General features: G+C 41.2%; 1 protein-coding gene across 3 annotated transcripts in view; it reads left to right on the plus strand.

Moving 5' to 3' along the window:
* The window catches only part of PREX2 (phosphatidylinositol-3,4,5-trisphosphate dependent Rac exchange factor 2), a 304,318-nt gene that overhangs the window by 149,711 nt on the left and 134,772 nt on the right, over nucleotides 1–19,835 (plus strand). For all 3 annotated transcript variants that reach the window (XM_032805000.2, XM_032804996.1, XM_032804999.2), the window contains exons 12-17: nucleotides 8,560–8,663; nucleotides 10,096–10,145; nucleotides 10,802–10,877; nucleotides 12,513–12,585; nucleotides 18,986–19,128; nucleotides 19,251–19,343. In XM_032805000.2, coding sequence (XP_032660891.1) covers nucleotides 8,560–8,663; nucleotides 10,096–10,145; nucleotides 10,802–10,877; nucleotides 12,513–12,585; nucleotides 18,986–19,128; nucleotides 19,251–19,343 — 539 coding nt within the window. The remainder of the gene's footprint in view (nucleotides 1–8,559; nucleotides 8,664–10,095; nucleotides 10,146–10,801; nucleotides 10,878–12,512; nucleotides 12,586–18,985; nucleotides 19,129–19,250; nucleotides 19,344–19,835) is intronic.

The following is a 19,835-nucleotide window of genomic DNA, read 5'->3' on the forward strand; positions in this document are numbered from 1 at the left end:
ACAAGCATATATGCAAGGAGAGACAGCATGGCCCCATGTCAGGTTGCAAGCTACTCTGCCCTCCTTAAATTTAAGCTAGCTTATAAAGATTAAAACCACAGACAAATTACACATACTTCCATATTAATTACCTTATTTGGAATGCATTGCAAAATTAATATAGGATAAAAGCAAAAGCAAGCGTTTCTCCCACTAGGACCCTCCCCTCCCCGTTACTCGCTGTCTGTTCTTTTGCGGTCAGCAACCTTTCTAACACAACTATTGTGGTTATATATTTTATAAGCCTGGCCATTGCAAATCATGCTACTTGGGGACTTTATTACTCTGCCCCCTGGTGTCCTTTATACACACAAAACCATTGTTCCATTTCGGGAACTTTTCACTGTGACTCCTTTTACCTTTTGACACACAGAAGCAACTTTCCATCACTCTCTCATCACTCTGTCCCTTTCGTCTCTGCCCCTTGTACACAGAGACAAGCTGAACCAAAGTTCAACAAAGCCTAGAAACAAGCTTATTCAAAGTTTAGGCCTAAAAGCCTGGCCAAAGTTGTAAGCCGACTATATTTTCCCTCACAGCAGTATAGGTCTTATCCGGTCCAATCCAACTCAGAATGAATATAATGAGAGTTGGATCAGGGCTTACCTGATTGCTTGCTAAATGTTTTAGGTGTAACTATAGGTAAAGTTGCCTAACACTTTCCATTATAAGACCTTGGTTTCAGTTGCTTATAACTTTTCCAAACCCTAACTGTTCATGCTGATATTGTCCGTGTTGGGTGTCTTCCTTGGGCCAATTTTTCAATTTTAAAAAATGTTAGCAAAAGTGTTTCAGCCATGTTGCAGATGGAGGTTGGGGAAAAATACATTGTTTTGCCCATGTTAAAAACATTTTTGAAGCTATTTCATAGCGAAGCTCTATCATCTCACTGCTTTGGAGTAGGGAGTTGAAATTTGGCAGAGGTGTGGCCTTTGGGTCAGGAATACGCTTTTTGCCATCCCTGAGAAAAGCCAACCAAATTTAGCCAAGTTATAACCTTATGAAAAATCAATTTGCACATGCTCAATTGAGTATGCTCAATTCCACCACAGCCAACCAGACTATGCATGCACTGTCTCCATAGAGCAATGGAACATTGCCCTGGGATGCAAGGACTAAATAGGATTTTCCTGTAATTGTTCCTTCTGGTAGTGAGAGGCTGCAGCCTCACCAACATGAGAATTGAGAGCAGGAAGACCGTCTTTCCTCTAGTCTCAGTGCCCGCCACCAGTGCCCCCCTGCTGGCATCCAGGCAGAGTGGTGGAGAAAGAGGAAGAGAATTAAATGCAATGGAGTAAGACACAGAAGGCTTGGGTTAGGGTGGGAGGACATGAAGAACAGAGGGGAATGGGAGATAGCAGACAACTTACTTCTGAATCTCTCCACATGGATTTTTATTAGACCAAATCAAGCCAAATACCTCTTGTCTGCTGTGGAGAATGAACAGGAGACACTGAGGGGCCACCAATGCCTGAAGGCCCTGCAATGGCAGGGAACTGAGTAAGAGAGAGATGTCCAAAGGATTCTTACAAGTGATCCTGCTCAGTGCTGCGGAGGAAAGCAGGAAACCCCCAAAGTCTCTGCTAATCTGACCTGGTCGAAAAATCCCCAGATCTGGCCATCAGTTTGACCCTGAGCATGTGAACAGAAACCAGGCAGCCAAGTGTCTGGGAACAAAGATTACCTGAATCACCTCAGAGCGTCAGTCCACCTCATCTGCTGTGCTGCCTCCAGCTGTGAACAATACCTGATGTTTCAAAGGAAGGCAATAAAACCCATAAAATCTGGATCTGGCCAATTGTGTATCGGGGGGGGGGGGGAATCCTTCCTGATCCCTGCAGCTGACCATTTGAACCCCTGAATCATGAGATTTGATAATAGTCATTGTTTCAATGCTGAACTGCAAGATCTCAACATGGCGAGGGCAATGAAGAGCTTCCTGTTGTCACCATGGGCTAGAAGGTAGGGATGTAAAGGGGAAGGGAGGGGTTTGATCGCTTTTCCAGGCACTAAAGGCAAGGATGCAGGACAGTTGTTGAGTTAATATAAATCCTGGGGATAGTGCCTTTAGTGAGCTTGGTGCCTACACAACACAAATCTGAAATGTCACTGCCCTGAACAGCTCACAACTAAATAAAAGAAGAAAAACAAGCAATAAAATTCCATCTGGTCTTTGCATTGTGGTGTCAGAGCAAAACACATTTGCTGCGCTGTGTCCCTTTCGTGTCTGTTGGTCTTGGCTGAGGGGCTCTGATCTCTCTCTCTCTCTCTCTCTCTCTCTGTGTACATATACACACACACAAAGGATGCTTATGCACAGATAGAAATGTGGAAAAATACATTATTTTAATAAAAGTACTAAGCTCTTCTGGACTATTGACTGTGCTTGTCCCTTCACCATTTTGACCCCCGGATGGGAGCGATGGCAATGGAAAGGTGGTGTCTTTCCCAGTGGGATATCCCAAGGCTACCGTTGCCATTGTAGCACCCTCTTAAAATTGCTCCGGTCTGAGGACATTGCTGCATTTCAGCTGATTTCTCCCCAGACCAATATTTTAGTCTTTTTGCACATCCCCATCAACTCCAAGTAGAACTAAGTCCTTATTATTTCCTTTACAGCAGTTATTTCCTGTTTCCTGTAGAGGGAATGTCATAAAGTCATGGGCAGTGGGGCCAGAAAAACTCACATGGGCCACGGTCTTACTCTTTTCAGAAAAGTTTTGGGCCAAGACATTTGAGATATGAAAAAAATGACCCCTGAATGTGAGGGTAAATTGAACAAGGGACCCTCCATCCCAAGGTCTGTCTTTTTCCAGTTTTCTAGGTTTATTCAGTCCCCACATCACCTATTTTCTCTCCAGTTCCACACCTCACTCACTAGAGATCTGGATCCCATCATTCCTGAATTTAACAGGGATTTTGAGTCTGAACCTGAGTTTGCCTATAAAAATTCATTACCTCCATGCTATAAAGAGCTGAACCAAAACTCCAGAACCAACAGTCTGTCCTTTTGGGGTGTCAGAAATCTAAATCCATATCAGAATTCTGCATTATCTCTGATAATGACCCATTGCTTAATTTGGGATCAGGGAGGTCCTCAAGCCTCTTCTACACAAAGAAAGAGAGAGTGAGCCCAGGAGAGCTGACAGTCATCTCCACTAGCCTCTTTTAAGTCCCTTGTAGAGGATCTTGCTGTACTTACCTTGTGGGAGGCCATATGCTTTAATGGCAGTCCCCATTTATCTGTTATGCCTCTCTGTCTCTATCCATTGCCTAGCCTGACATTGTGACCTGAGGGGCGGGGCCTGGTCCTGATAGAACATCCAAGACAGATGATGTCATCAACATTGTGACATCCAATTGATGAGTCCAGCCCTCTGAAAGTGCTGTCCAATGAGACCTTTGCATTTTGACTGACTTCTCCATCAAAGTTCTGGCCTGGCTCCCTGCTCCCAACTGCTAAAATCCCTAGGGAGCTCAAAATTGAGTGAGTGGAGCTGCGACCTGACACACAGGGTCAGAGAGCCTCTCAGGATTGGCCTGGCTGCCCCCCATCATGAGAAGTGCCTCAAGCAGCAGATGGCTGAGTAGCAAGTCCTGGCAGAACCACAGCATGACTAGACCAGCCATTGTGAGTGTTCTGTATGACTGTTTGTTGGACCTGCAGCACAACTAGAACCCACTTGTGCTACATCTTAGGGATTCTCTGAACCTGGGATAGGCTGAAACATAGGTGAGATACCACTTGTTTTCACCAGTACCTGCCTTTATGAGACTGTCTTCTCACAGTCTCTGTCATGTGTAGCAAGGTAGGGTTTTGTGCCCAAGTCCCAATCTACCAGCTGGGCGTTCTCTTGAATGCAGGGACACAGTACATGGATACAGGAGGAGAAACTTTCAGACCAAGTCCTCAAATAGGTCAAAAGTAGTAGTTAGGCTAGATTTAGTGAAAACCTGCTGGTTAGGTCTGGTCTATACTTGATCACTTCAGTGCTGTATACAAACCACTGAACAGTGACCAGGTGTTAGTCCTTTTAACTGTAGAGGGGAATGAATCATCCCCGGATGATATTGAGAAGGCAAGTTCATGGATTCATTGATTCCAAGGCCAGAACGGACCATTGTGATCATCTAGTATGACCTCCTATATTACACATCCCTTAGAATTTCCCCAAAATAATTCACAGAATATATCTTTTAGAAAAACATCCAATCTTGATTGTCAGTGATGGAGAATCCACCAAGACCCTTGGTAAATTTGTTCTACTGGTTAATTACTCTCAAAGTTAAAAATGCATACCTTATTTCCAGCCTGAAATAAATTTTTTGAAGTGCGTCCCTTTTCCTTCTAGTTTGATTATGGGTGTTCTTCCTATGACTATGGACAGGAGCAAGTCTTCTGCCAGAGATTTAAGAACAGTCTCTATACCTTGCCAAAAATGTGACTGAGGGGACACAGAACACTGGTAGCTGACACATGGCATTGTGGACTATAGGTAGCTAGCATCTCTAAAAAGTTTTACGCTAGGCAATACTTTGTGGTGTCTCCACTGTTGAGCAATGGCTCCTTTAGTATTGGTCTGACTATTGCATGTTTTTGGGTGAGGGGTAGATTCCCCTTGGCAAAGAAGGTGTTGGCTGTTATTAGTAGGGGTCCACATATTCTGTGCTGTTTTTCACCGTCCAGGAGGAGTAGGAGACAGAGTAACAGGTGGTGAACTTGGTTGCCATTAGTGCCTCCATGATTAGTACTACAGTGAACGGCCCAAATTCTTGGAAGGAGGATGTTATTTCTAGCCCTAGTTTTGTTTTGTTGTTTGTAGTGACTCGTGAGGCCATTCCAGTTGCAGATGATCTTTTCTGTGAAATAAGATGATTTCTCACAACAAGAGGTGCTAGGTAGTGGGGCTGAGTAAAAGAAATTAGGGTTTGCAGTCTGGAAAAGTTCTGCAGGGTGTGTTCTTCTTGACAAGAATTTCTGAGTGAGTAAGCAGGAGTGGATTTAACAAAGTTGGCAAATGCTGTCTGGGTCATTTTTGCATTGGGCCTTTCACAGGGTGGCAAATCTTCAGCTCTGGCACTTTTGCAATACAGAGCCTACCAAGGCTACATGGGCCAGCTGGACTCTGCCATTGTGGAAGCTTCCATTTTGTTTGAGGATTATACATGGCTAGCAATGTACATGGCTACTCTGATTATTTTTGCACTACTTGTCAAAGCCTTTTGGATTAATTGCTGCTCCTGGGCACCCAAAGAACAGCAGTATGCAGAAATGCTTTTTTCTTCATCTTCCATTTAACAATGATCAAGGAAATCTGAGGTCTTCAGGTGACATTCCAGTTCTTTGCTATTGCTTCTTCAATATCCTTGGCTGATAAGGAAAGGTGAGGATCAGGGTGATAGTGGGTTATGAGTACTCTGAACATATGTAGAATAGAAGGAGACAAATCCAGGTTATTCATCTCTCTTCATATAGTTTTTTGCATTTTAATGTGAATGATCTATACTATTTCTTCAATAATCATTCAAAACGTCAGACTGTAGCATGTTTACTACACACATAGAACTTTTGTCAGTAGGAAGGTTTTGATGCCAAAAATTCTTCTACTGATATTTTAAATTTTATCCAAAATACACTAATAGGTTCCTTCAACACAGACTTAAATGAATGTTATGTGATTTCATAATGAAAGGGTATTATATCTGAGCATGGAAGTTTCAGCCAGACATACTACTTTCATTAGTGTGTGGATCCAGCTGTGTTTCAGTGAAAATAGAATTCTTAAAATAAAGTTGAATGAACCATCTGTTTTCACGGGGGGGCGGGGGGAGAGGGGAAGTTTGGCTGTTATGCACATTACAAATGTTGTACAGGGTTTTGCTAGACTCAGATAGTCGCTATGCTGGTCATTTATTTTCAGTGTGCTGGCATTATTTTTATAATGCAGACCCTTACTGTGCTGAACATTGTTTTCCTAGTGGACATATAAATTCTGTGGTAATGAAAAAGTTATTTTTCTTTCCTTGTTTTTCCCCAATCTTGCTCAAAGAAGAAATTCATTTGCTAAACTTACCTAGAAGCATTGTCTTTGACATTTGAGAGGACTCATTATTATCAGTTAGTGGGTTGAACTGTCTTGCTGGATCAATTATCCCTGCTGATTATAAATGTAAGTTTCCTTTCAACATACTGAGGAGCTTTGTAGTTACCAAAATACCCTTAAGGTTAGCTAATTTACTTAGATAAATATTAGGATTGTGCCACACACTCTGGATGAAAGAAGAACTAGATCAAACATTAGGCTATAATTTGCACCACATCATTTTTTAAAGGTTCAGAAAAGTCTTGTGAACTTTCTTTAATTTTCTTTCCATGTCCTTGCATCTCCAAGTTCCATTCACAATTGGAAGCAAGGTATATGGGAATGAGAGCCCGTTTTCACAAAATTTCCAGCCTGCTTTGCAAACTCAAGAGATCTGGGGCAATTTGGATAAGCATCTGTATTTTGTGGTGTTTATCCAAACTTCTGAACCGTCATTGCTAAATATCCTAGCAAACTGAGAAATTTAGAAGCGTTCTTTTTTGTCATGCTGACATTAATAAGTTCAGTTTTGTATGTATGGTTCATTTTACATCAGTGAAAGTTCTTTTTATGGAAGAACTATAGAGTTAGACTCATCTGTTTATTTAATTAAACTTAATTAAAGAATAAAACAAAACAACAACGACGAAGTGGGTATTCACCCACAAAAACTCATACTCCAAAAAGTCTGATAGTCTATAAGGTGCCACAGGAATCTATGCTGCTTTTACAGATCCAGACTAACAAGGCTACCCCTCTGATACAAAACAAAACAAAACACCAATATAGAAAAAATAAAAATTCCAATGGCTGAGTGAGAGATCAGGTTGAGAGAACATTTATAAATGATAATTTATAAGATTATCAAGATTAGATTTTTAACAATTTTGTGCATGTGATGTATGGAATAAATGTTGCCATCACTCTGATAAAACTTCTGTTAAGGGTAATGTCAATTTTACCTGGGTAAAGACTCATTAAGAACTTCAAGAATTGGCCTTAGAGTTTTATGTATTAGTTGTGTAATTATACAGGATGTCACCCTTTCTTCTTAAACATCCCTGTAAAAGAGAATAGGCATTTATTATGGCATGCTTCCTGGTGCTCTACTAGCCCTTAATATGGGCCCTATTTGAATCTACCGATATTAATGTATGACCCCATTACCAAAGTTCTGAGCACCTCACAATCATTAATATATGGATTCTTAAGACACCCCTCTGCGGTAGGGAAGTATTATTTTCCCCATTTTATGGATGGAGACCTGAGGCACAGAGAAATTAAGGGACTAGCTCAAGGTCATAAGGAAGTCTGTGATAGGAAAGAGAATTAAACCCAGGTTTCCTAAGTTGCAGGTTAGTATGCTCTACGCCAGGGATAGGCCACCTAGGGCACATGTGCCGAAGGCGGCACGCGAGCTGATTTTCAGTGGCACTCACACTGCCCGGGTCCTGGCCACCAGTCCAGGGGACTCTGCATTTTAATTTAATTTTAAATGAAGCTTCTTAAACATTTTAAAAACCTTATTTACTTTACATACAATAGTTTAGTTATATAATATAGACTTATAGGAAGAGACCTTCTAAAAATGTTAAAATGTATCACTGGCATGCAAAACCTTAAATTACAGCCAATAAATGAAGTCTCGGCACACCACTTTTGAAAGGTTGCCGACCCCTGCACTAGGATCTCTCTCCTTTAGAATGGAACAATGTAGCTCTGATTGCTTGCAAATTTAAAATGAGGGTCTCTTTTCCAAGGATGTTAACTGTAATGGGAATATTACCGAGGCAAAAACTTCAGGAAATACTCCATATATCTCATGCATGAGACTATTTAAAAACCCCATAATCTTGCCTCCTGGAGCTCTTGGATTTGTGGAGACTGTGCACCTGCTCCTTTTTGGGATGTCATTTGCTCCCCTGCACAAAAATGGTCAGCTCTGCTGGCTAGTGTGTGTGGGTGACAGTAGAACTATGGTTCAAGCTCCTGCCTATGCCTTCCTCCTGCTTTGAGGTGCTATGCAATCTTGGTGGGGAGGGGTGTTAGGACAGAGCAATCTTTGTGCTCCTAAGAGTGCAGGGCCTGCCATTCTGCCTGACTTTTTATGGGTCATGCAGGTAGGAAAGGCATCTTACATTCCTGTCCCACTCTCTAAGCATCAGCATAAGGGCTAGAAACAATCTGGCCCCAGCCTACGAAATTTGTTTTTCTATGTATTGTTGCTGTTTAAAAAATATTGACATTTGATTACTCAAGTAGATCTTTTCCATCTTAAATAATAGCAACATATGTTTAATTGTAGATTCATGATATATATTTATTAGTGAATGTATTTGAGGTTGTCTTGTAGGGAATTGCTGTGTTTGTACCCTTAATTAATCTCCTGCCTGTGCAGAAAGCTGGAATTCTTTGGCTAACACTTGATAATTATTAGTTACAGATAAGCACCAGTTCAAACCTGAACACATGCTCTACAGGTTCCGTTATGATGATGGAACATACTATCCAAGAAGTGAAATGCAGGATGTGATTTCCAAGGTATAAACTGCTCTTATCGTTAAAAATGGGTCAGATACAGAGGTCCTAGTTAAAAATCAAGCAAAATGCATTGTGTTAGGAAAAACTCTGTCCCTGGCACCTGTCTAATGTGAATCAGAGTTAATTATGTAACTGTAGGCAGATTTTGGCTCTTGGCTTATTGCAAACCATATTTTGAATACAGAAACTGAGAAATATGTTTCTAAAAATGATTTTATCCAGGAGCTACTATGTTACATAAACATATAAAGGATAAAATGCCCACCTTTTTGAATGACTGGAGTAGAAACAGTAGTTTACTGTATTTTTCAATCCACTTATATTCAGTGAAAAGAAAGAGTATGGGAGTATAAACCAAAATTTCTTTTTGTTTGTATCAGAGTGGCTTTTGGTATTCCTTTAGTGTGTGAAGGGTATATTGGCTTATCAAAAGTCACCTGATGTTTTAATGGAAACATGCAGGTTGTATGATCTCCACCCTGACACTGTACCGAAGGATATATTGAAAGAATAAAACAAAGTCAACAGAGTCATCTTTAGTCCCTTTGATGTTTTTAAATTTGTGATCCTGTGGTCCAAATCCAGTGGAAAATTAGGACCATTCAGGTTTTCTCCCAGCCTTCTGAGTTAGGACAACTGCTTCACTGATTCTTCAGTTAGATGTTTCCTAATGTAGAGTGTCTCAGATGAAGAGTATCCCTCAATGCAGACTTAGCAGATACAGCAGTCTATGGCAGAGTTTCTGCCTAAACTTTACATTTCTTTTGTTTGGCCACTGTACCATGTGCCATAATCTTAATGCTGTTTTGTTAAATCTGTTTATGAATAATTACATGCTTTTAAAGAGGATTTTGTGATTAAAACATTAGAAACCAAGTATATATAACCCTTTATTAAAAGTTTTAAAACTTTTGAACTGCTTTTATCTAATTTTTATATGGCTTCCTTGTGGATACAGTGGGTTGTGTTCAATTTGATTTTCTGGCAATATTCATAAATATACTTCACTGTTCTCCTCTCTAGTAATTCAGTTTGTTTGGAATCCTCATTTGCACAGAAAGTCATCTTAGCTGTGAAAGTTTAACATATATTTCTTTTAAACTAATGTATGTTAAAAATATTTTAATGCTTTGCTAAAGTTATGTAACTCATCTTTACATATCTCTCAGATTTCTAAGATTATTTAGAAAAGCCCATGATAATTTAGTCACAAATATTATTTGTCTTGTAATCTGGAGGCTTATTACACTTCAGAAATAACTTTGGTGCATGAAAACATATCTATGAAATGAATGTTCACATTTTCTGTTCGACATTTTTAAAATACAAGTTATTTGCATTATTTTGAATGGATAGGTATTGTCAGAATATGTGCTGAGTGGTATTTGCTTCAGTGTAAATGTGGATTTAAACATATCTATATCTTTAACAGGGTGTAAGATTATACTGTCGTCTTCATAGTCTGTTTACTCCAGTTATTAGGTGAGTCCAGCTGTGAAGTACTTAGTGACTTATTTAGAACAAATGTATTTGAATATTGTAGCTATTATATACAAACACAGAGCCAAATCCTAGCTGGTGTTTCAGATGGTGTGTTAGTGGGGAAGAAATTGTAGAGAGATTGCTCCCAAAACCCAGAGTAGCAGCAGGATGGGATTCCAACCTAGCACTTTAAAGTACTGTGTACTGTCCCAGGCTGCCTTGTATAGACAGTGCCTCAAGTGTCATTTTCACTAAGGAAGAAGGAATCAGGTTTGTCAGTACAGTTTACTCAGGCTTCTGGAAGAATCTAGTTCATTCTGGGCATGCTCAGAGGCTTACCACATACGTAGCACACTCACATTCATGTTAGCACTATATATCTCACTTTGAGAATCACTCCCATGCTTGTAACATGATGCCTATCCTTACACCCAGGGAACATGGTTGGCTACCTAGGGACAAGTTCAGCCCTCCTCCCCACTCCTACCTACACTGTAGGCTTTGGCTTGCTCCATCTAAGGAGTTGAGACCTCAGGGCAGCTTCTGAAGTTCTATTTTTAAGGTACAGAAAACTATTAAAAAACGACATAGATCATGCTTGTGTCAATTTGTGTATCAAACATAGGATTTTTTCCTCTGTTTTTTTTTTTAAACAGGGATAAAGATTATCATCTGAGGACCTATAAATCTGTAGTCATGGCTAACAAACTGATAGACTGGCTAATTGCACAGGTAAGTTTACCCTGGGTTGATATACTTTTCTGCATTATGAATTTAGCTTCCTAAAATGGAAAGTTGTAATTTATCACACAGAAGAAAATGAAAATACGTTGTTTTAAAGTTCTAATTATTAGAACAGAGTTAATGTAAATATCCTGTTGATTCTGTAAATCATCAAGATTCAGATGTCCATGGTCAGTTGCTGATCTTCCTATGTTGCACATTGATCTTTCAATTTTTCACGCTGCTTAGGTTCTTGCTGCTTTCAAAATGCTAGCATTTTGTGTAATAATGTATATAGTTAAAATGAATGGTGTGTGAAGCTGGAAATTACTGACTGAATAGACAAAAGGAAGCAACAGGGAGAAGTTTACAACCAGGGAATTCAGTTTGTTTTAGGCAAAGTTGTGGTTTGTATTGGAAGAAAATAGGAAAAACGTCTTTGTTGAATCAAGTTGTACCAATATTTTCCTAACTTTGCTGCTTTTCTGGAGTCTTATTATGTGCTCCTGTTATGGAGGGGCTGCAGAATGTGAAAAGAATGATGAGTGTTTTCTTTGGGAATAGCATGACAGAGCAGATTTAAGAACCCCTGCTTTTCAACACTGGGGTACTTGTTGGATACCTGGGAACAGAAAGTTATGTGGATTATAAATAAAAGATAACATGGTTCTTTGAGTAGATTTAAATATAGATGTGAGCATATATGTTCACAAAGATGATGAAAGAGCATAGAAAATAAAGTAGGCAATGCGTTGAATGAAGAAGATAACTTGTCAAAATGAGTTTTAGAAACAGAAAAAGTTTCAAAAAACGGAGGATCTCTTATGAACTTTAGTTTTAAAGATTGTCAATAATACTCATTGTATATAGACAATGTAATATTAACAAAAAGATTCACCATTTTATGAGAAAATGTTGTGGCTAGTAACAATGGAGGCAATCGTCTCTGAGATGATGGAAAACATGTTATCTAGGAGCATAATCAGCCCATGATCTTTGTGCACAGCTCTCCACTCTTCCAGTGTGATTTCTGTGTATGATATGAAGATAGAATAGGTTCAATTTTTCTGAATTATTATTCATTATTGTTCATTCTTATGTTCTTATGTGACTAAGGGAGGATATGATAGAGGTCTAAAAAATCATAAATGATGTGGAAAAAGTGAATAAGGAAGTATTAGTTACCCCTTCACATGACACAAGAACCAGGGGTTAACCAATGAAATTAATAGACAGCAAGTGTAAAATAAACATGAAGAAGTACTTCTTCATATCACACGCAGTCAATCTGTGGAACTCATTGCCAGGGGATGTTGTGAAGGCCAAAAGTATAACTGGGTTTAAAAAAGAGTTAGCTAAATTCATGGAGGTCAGGTCCATCAATGGTTATTAGATAAGATTGTCAGGGACACAATCCCATGCTCTGGGTGTCCCTAAACCTCTGACTTCCAGAGGCTGGGAGTGAATGACTGGATGGATTGCTTGATAAATTGCCCTGTTCTGTTCATTCCCTCTGAAGCATCTGGCACTGGCCACTGTCAGACAACAGGATACTGGGCTAGATGGATAATTGGTCTGAGCCAGTTTGGCCATTCTTATGTTCTTATGCTCTTATATTACATAGTGTTTATTATGGTTTAACAGGGGGATTGTCGGACCAGGGAAGAAGCGATGATCTTCAGTGTAGGACTTTGTGACAATGGGTTTATGCACCATGGTAAGTAAATTCTATGCAAGCTAATAGTCACAGTTTGTTGAATTCCTTCTGCATAGCAGGCAGATGGTACAGGGACCACCCCAATAGATTAGAAAAGGGCAAAGGTAAAATCAGTAAATCATTTCAATGTGTACCTGAAAAGAGGGAGTTGTCTGGAAATTTAAAAAAAAAGATGTTTAACTAGGTTTTTCTTGTATTATTTTAGATTAAGTTAATAGTGTAGGGAAGAATACATACAAGTGTGGAGTGGGGCTTTCAGTCTTTTTTCAATCTTTTTGAAAGATTTATGGTGGATTATTTACTAATAACCACTTAGACAGTGGTAAAAAATAATCTTGCTGTTCAAATATAGAGTAAGACTATAAGGATCAGCAGGACTTGATAGCAGGCAACCAACATCCCCACACAACCACCTGGCAACAACTGTAACCTGGCCACTTCCTGTGACCCACAGTCCAGAGGTTCAATGCCATGGGAAGTTCCACCTTGGGGAATCGGACTGATGGTGGTCTTAGTGATCCCAAATTGGCTCCTTGTCTCTCTATAAGCCCATGGGGCATACCAGGAAGTGTCCAGGCAACAATGTGGACCCCTAGCTAGTTGCCATGACTGCCCTGCTGCTCTGTTTCTGAACTCCAGGTAGTAATCTCAGCTCTTATTTGGATTCTGACTCCTGATTGACTCCTAAAACCCCAACACGTATCCTGATTCCTGGTATTGACCCTCAGCCTGATTCCTGGCTCTGTCTCTGTTCCTCAGCTTAACTCCTGACTCTGACTCCATCTTGAGACTCAGTATGACTCTTGGACCCTGATATTGGCGCTCACCCCTGGCTTCAGTTCCAGAATCCCAATCTCCTGCTACTAATCCTGCCTCCTTTTTGCCCAGGATCCTGGACTACCACTAACCCATGTAGAAAGCTGTCGCTGTAGGACATGGAGGCAGTGGGTTGTCCCCTGCTTAGATTGTCTCAATGGGCACTAGACCACCTGGACAGGTTGTCAGCCTGCAGGGAGGGGCAGCTTTATGTTTTTTGCTGCTCCAAGCACAGCAGTCAGGAGGCCTTAGGTGGCACATCTGTGGGAGGTCTGCTGGTCATGCAGATTCGGCGGCATTTGTGCGGGTGATCTGCCGGTCCCGCGCCTTCAGCGTACCTGCCACCGAATTGCAGCTGAAGCCAGGGACTGACGGATCTCTCGCAGGCATGCTGCTGAAGGCTGCCTGACTGCTGCCCTCACAGCGACCGACAGACCGCCCCCCACAGTTTGCCGCCCCAGGCACGCGCTTGCTGCTCTGATGCCTGGAGCCGCCCCTGCCCGCAGGAGGAACTTCTCATGTTGCAGACACAAGTAGTGCAGCTCTCATCTGAGAACCAGACTCTGTGAGTGCAGATCCTCCAGCTACTCGATGAAAACACTATTATAGGCCCAGCTGACACAGTACACCACCAAGAACTAGCTATTGTGAGAGCAGACACCGGGTTGTGGGACTAGAACACTGTGCCACAGGGTGCCCGGACTGTGGTCCAACAGTCCCCATCCCAGAGCATTACAATGGAGACCGTAAAAATGTCGGGCTTTCCTCAACCAATGGCACCTGCTGTTCCTGCTCAACCTACAGTTCTACTCCATTGACCAGGCTAAAGTAGGACTCATAATTAGTCTCCTGATGGGAGAGGTGCTGGAGTGGGCTTCACTCCTAATGGACCAACAGAGCCCAACACTTCTCTGTTTTTGACAACCCCCACCATGCTCACTTGATGGAAGCAGCCCCATGAAAACTATGGCAAGGGCAAGAATCGGTTGCCTCCTAAGCTACCCACTTTAGGCAACTCATCTCCAATACAGAATGGAATGAAGCTGCCTAGCTCATTTAATCTGCATCAGAATTGGTAGAAGGGATCAAGGATGAACTAGTTCTCATGGAAACCCTGTGTCATCTAGATGCCTTCATCAGTCTTGGTATATGCATTGACAATAGGCTGCATGATTGAAATAAAGAGAGGATGTATTCCAGTACCCATCTGTGGCCCAGTCCCAGAACCTATGCAAATTGATGCAGTCCATCATATGATCTTGAGGAGAGGGATTACCACTGATGCTATGGCTTGTGTTTCTACTGTGGAGAATCTGGACACACTTGCCAGCTGCCCAGCTGGTTGGACCAAGGGATATCCATTCCCAAGCTGCCCCCACTTCTTACTGAAGCATGTCCAAGGCATGATGAGCCCAGCACTTGCAACTCCAGGTGTCCTTGCATGTCGCAGGGACAACCTTAAAAATATCCCCTAGTAGGTGCTTGTGGACTCTGGGGTTGTGGATAGTTTTATAGCCGCTGATATGGCACAAGCCTTAGGCATCCCACTGCAACAAAAATGGCTCCTCACCTTTTAGAAACTATGGATGGCTTGCTCCTGTCCTAAGGCCCAGTAGTACTGGAAACGGTATCCCTGGAAGTCATTATCCAGGACCATAGAGAGATCCTCTGGTTTGGAGTGATTCACTCACTACACTTCCTCATAATTCTCAGCATCTCATGGATGGCCACTCATAACCTGCATGTCCTTTGGTGTGAGCAGAAAGTCAGTTTCCGCACTGAATTCTGTCAGCAACTTTGCCTGCATGCACCATCAGATGAGTCTTGATGCACCTCTCTATCCTGAGTTCAGGATGCTGCTGAGGAGTCCATAGGCTTAGGTTGTGGCCCAGCAGGGACCCCCATTAGAGCCAACTCCTATCTGCCAAGTACCATGACAATGTGGATGTTTTTGAGAAAAAGAATGTGGCTGCTCTCCCACTCCAGCTTGACTATGACTGTTTGATTGAGCTGGAACCTGGAGCCAAGATACCTTTTGACTTCATCTATGTAATGTCAGAGCCAGAGCTGACCGCTTTTCGATCCTATCTCCAGGAGAATTTATCCATCCTTTCACTTCCTCTGCTGGGGCCTGAGTTCTTTTTGCTGAAAAGAAAGATGGGACTCTGCTTTTGTGTGTGGATTACTGGTCCCTTAACCAGGTAACCATCATAAACTGGTACCCTCTCCTACTCATGTTGGAATTATTGGACTCTGTAACAGCAGCCCAGGAATTTACCAAGCTTGACCTGCATGAAGCCTATAACCTGGTGTGGCTCTATGCAGGGGATTAGTGGAAAATTGCCTTTTGAATCCAGTACAGCCACTACAAATATTTGGTAATGCCACTCAATCTTTCAACAGCATTCCAGCACTTTGCAAATGAGATTTCATGATATTCTAGATCCAGGAGTAATAGTCTATCTTGACCATATATTTATCTTCTCAGAGAGCCCTGAGCAGCACACTCAACACGCCTGGTCAGTTCTGGATCGGCTCCACTGACATGGCATATGTGCAGATCTTGAGAAGTGCGGCTTCAACTAGCACTCCATGGAGTTATTGGGATACATCTTGTCCAGTAAGGGCTTCTGAATTGACTCCAGAAAGGTGGATGCTGTTTGGACCTGGGCAGCCCTCTGGAACATCATGGAGCTTCAATGCTTCCTGGAGTTCACTCATATTTGTAGGCACTTCATTCCTTGATTTTAGGATCAGATAGCTAGAGCCCTGCAAATCTGCAGATATCTGCTTTATATCTGTGGCTATCTGCAGACCATGTTTGTGTATCATCAGATGCATATACAAATTTTGTATCCACGGAGGGCTCTACAGATAGTCCATAGAAGAAGCTTCTCTGCAAACAAACCCCCTTCACCTGGTCAATGGGCATTCAACCAGTTCAAGATGGCCTTCAGTAGTGCTCCAACCCTGATTCATCCCAGTCCAATGCAGATCTGTATTGTTGAAACCGACACATCTAATGTTGCAATTGGTGCAATACTTTCCCAAAGATCTGGCTCCCAACAACACCTGCTCCCTTGTGCCTATTACTCTGATAAACTCACACTGGCAGAACAAAATTATGAGATTTTAGATAAGAAGGCTCTATCAATCAAAGCCACCTTTGGGGAATGGTACCGCCACCTCGAAGATATATACATATCATAAAAACTTGGAGTATCTCAGAAGGGTAAGGAGCTGAACCAAAGACAGCTTTGATGGGCATTGTTCTTCACATGCTTTAATTTTACTATCACCCAGGAGCCCAGAACAAGGCAGCCGATGCCCTGTCCTGAAAAGGGGAATACCTCCCTGACCACAACTACTCCCCACATTGAGTCACCACACATCCTCAGGCCCCATAATTTCCTGGATGCTACCATTCCCCAGGACCACCTATCCCTAATCCATTCAACTATGAAGGAGAGGCTGTGGTAAACGTCTGTCCCAGATCTGGACCTGTGCGTACAAAATCTGGGTGCTTACTGTGAACGTCCCCCAAGCTTATACCCAGCTTGGATCTTATTTCGCTGCCACCAGCCGAAGTTTTCCAGGGTTTTGGCCCCCTCGGGTTCCCCAAACCTTTCCTTGGGGGACCCCTCCAAGACCCAGAGCCCCTGGGTCTCCTCTATCTCATCCCCCAGCTTCCCCCCCTTTCCTGGGTTAGCCGGTGCGATGCTGTCCTATTCCCTTTGAATACAACAGAGATGGCATCTAGCTTCCCCGAGGCTATATATTCAAACTAGTCAGCTCACACAAGAGATGCACCCCTCCCTTTGTCCCGTAGCCTTTCCCGCCCTGGACAATAGGAAAAGTTAAGGACACAGGAGCTTGGGCTTTTCCCCTCCCCCTCTAGCCTGTCATCGATATAACAGAAGCTTGGGGCACAGAATTCCTCTCCCCTTGCCTCACTAGGAAAAGAAACTCCCACAAGTTTCTTAAAAAAGAAACTTTATATTAAAAAGATAAGAAAATTACAGAACAATATATACTGCATTAAGAAACCCAATTACAGGATATATGATTTATAAGAAAATAGGAATAAACAGTCTGATTTTAAAGATAGCCCAATTAAACCAGTCTCAGGGCAATTCAACACCCATGTAATACAAATCAAAGACATCACAGCCGCATTACTTTGTTCCCCCTTTTGTACTCACAGAGGTTAGTTAGATATTTGAAAGAAGATGGAGTTAGAAGAAAAGCTTGTTTACTCACAGCCGAGGAAAACAAAAAGACCCCGAGTTTCCAGTTCCCTCCCAGACTTTAAAAAAAATCCAGGTTTCTGATTGGTCCTCTGGTCAGGTATTTGGTTCCCCGTTTGTTCACCCTTTACAGGTAAAAGAAAATTAACCCTTACCTATCTACTTATGACAGAGGCCCCTCCCCAGCGACCTTGAATCAGTAAGTAAGGAACAACACCCATTGTGGGATTGTTTGCTTTATATCAAGGGCTGATTATATATTCCACCAGGGTGCCCCCAACGGGAGGTGCTATAGTAATATCAGGATCAACAGGACTTGAACTCAGGCCTGGAGGATTATTAAGCAGCCAACACCCCTACACTGCCACCCAGCAGCTGCTATAACTGGGATACTTTTTGTGACCCTCAATCCACTGAGGTTCAATGCCATGGAACATTCTGCCTCAAGGAATCTGGCTGACAGTGGTCTTAGTGATCCCTGATTGACTCCTTGTCCCTGTATAAGCCCCTCAGCTTGACTCTTGACCCTATTACTGGCTCTGACCCCTGGTGTCAGTTTTGGAATCCCAAGCTTCTGCCATTAGTTGTGCTTCCCTTGGCCAGGATCCTGACAAAGACATGATTCCTGCCCAGATGCATTCACAGTTTCTATAAGACAACACTAATGCAAAAATACCAGACACGGCACAAGAGATCAGTAAAGAGAGAATGTGGGAACGAAAGTGAGAAGAAAGTAGGAGGGATTGCTATAAGAAGTGAAATTCTAAAGAATAATTAAAGAAAAGAGGCATTTGCTGAATGAGAAAGAGGTGAGTATTGGAGGAGCGTGACCAAGTTTGAAGCAGAGAGTAGGAGAGATTGCCCAAGGGAAGAGGAAGACAAGAATATCAGGAGGATTGTATAGAGTAAGAAGAGGAAAAAAGAGGAATAAGAGCAGAGATATATGTAGGGTTTTGAAGTTGATGACAAGGGGGTTAAATCTGATGCCATCAGAGACTAGAAGCCAATAAAAAGATTCAAGGGATGGGTCTTCTGATAGAAGCAATGGAAAAGGTGATTTCCCCAACAGCATTTTAGAGAAACTTGGAGAAGTGGAAGAGGGGAGGCTTCAACTGCCCTTCAGCCATTATTTAAGATTTTTTTATTCATTTGAAAATATACAGTTAGAAAGTGTAATTTATTATGAAAATTCGAACTCCTCTAGTGTAGAATTAACTCAAAAATAGCTTTGTTGCATTTAATCTGTGTAAGCACTTCATCAATATTTAATTGTTTTTAAAACATGTATTTGGGAATTCATAATGAAAGGATTAATCTTTGTATTTTGTATCATAAAGTCTTAGAAAAAAGTGAATTTAAGGATGAGCCACTTCTTTTTCGCTTTTTTGCGGATGAAGAAATGGAAGGATCAAATATGAAGCACAGGCTTATGAAACATGATTTAAAAGTAGTGGAAAATGTCATAGCCAAGTCACTATTGGTAAGTAAACAAATTGAATGATAATTGGCAAGCAATAAATAGGATTCAATAATGTTAAATAAACACCATGCATTATTGTTTAATGGAAAGGCAAATTGTGTAATTTTATTTTTATTTTTCAGATTAAATCTAATGAAGGCAGCTATGGTTTTGGTTTAGAAGACAAAAACAAATTACCAATTATTAAATTAGTGGAGAAAGGGTCAAATGCTGAGGTAACGTATACTAATATATAGTCTGACATTTGGCTTTGTTTTATGGTAATGTTTACAAATGTACACTGACAGCTGTATTTTGATATACAGTTTTGAAAATTTAAGATAATGTAGTGTTTTAATTTGTCTGTTTTTTCAAAGAAAAAAGTGTTGTTTTTAATTGTTTTTATCATTTTTGTTTATAACTGAGCTATGACTGTTGCTATTACTATCATTTTATTCTTACTTATGATTTCCAATATATGAACTTAGAGATACAATACATAAATTATAAATATATTTATTTTCATATGGTACATAGAGTACAATGGCATCATTATTCATGAGTGGCGGAAGTACTGTTAGAAGAAAATGTGATGAATGAAAATAAAACATGTGTTACTTTGCAGACATAGATTTGATTTGTTTCCCATAAATGTGTTGTGTGTCAAGGCTTTTATGGTTTTTATTTGTAATAATGTAAAATATAGAGTTTGAGATGCTGAACGAGTA

Source organism: Chelonoidis abingdonii, chromosome 2, assembly GCF_003597395.2.
Source record: "Chelonoidis abingdonii isolate Lonesome George chromosome 2, CheloAbing_2.0, whole genome shotgun sequence".
Lineage (NCBI taxonomy): Eukaryota > Metazoa > Chordata > Testudines > Testudinidae > Chelonoidis > Chelonoidis abingdonii.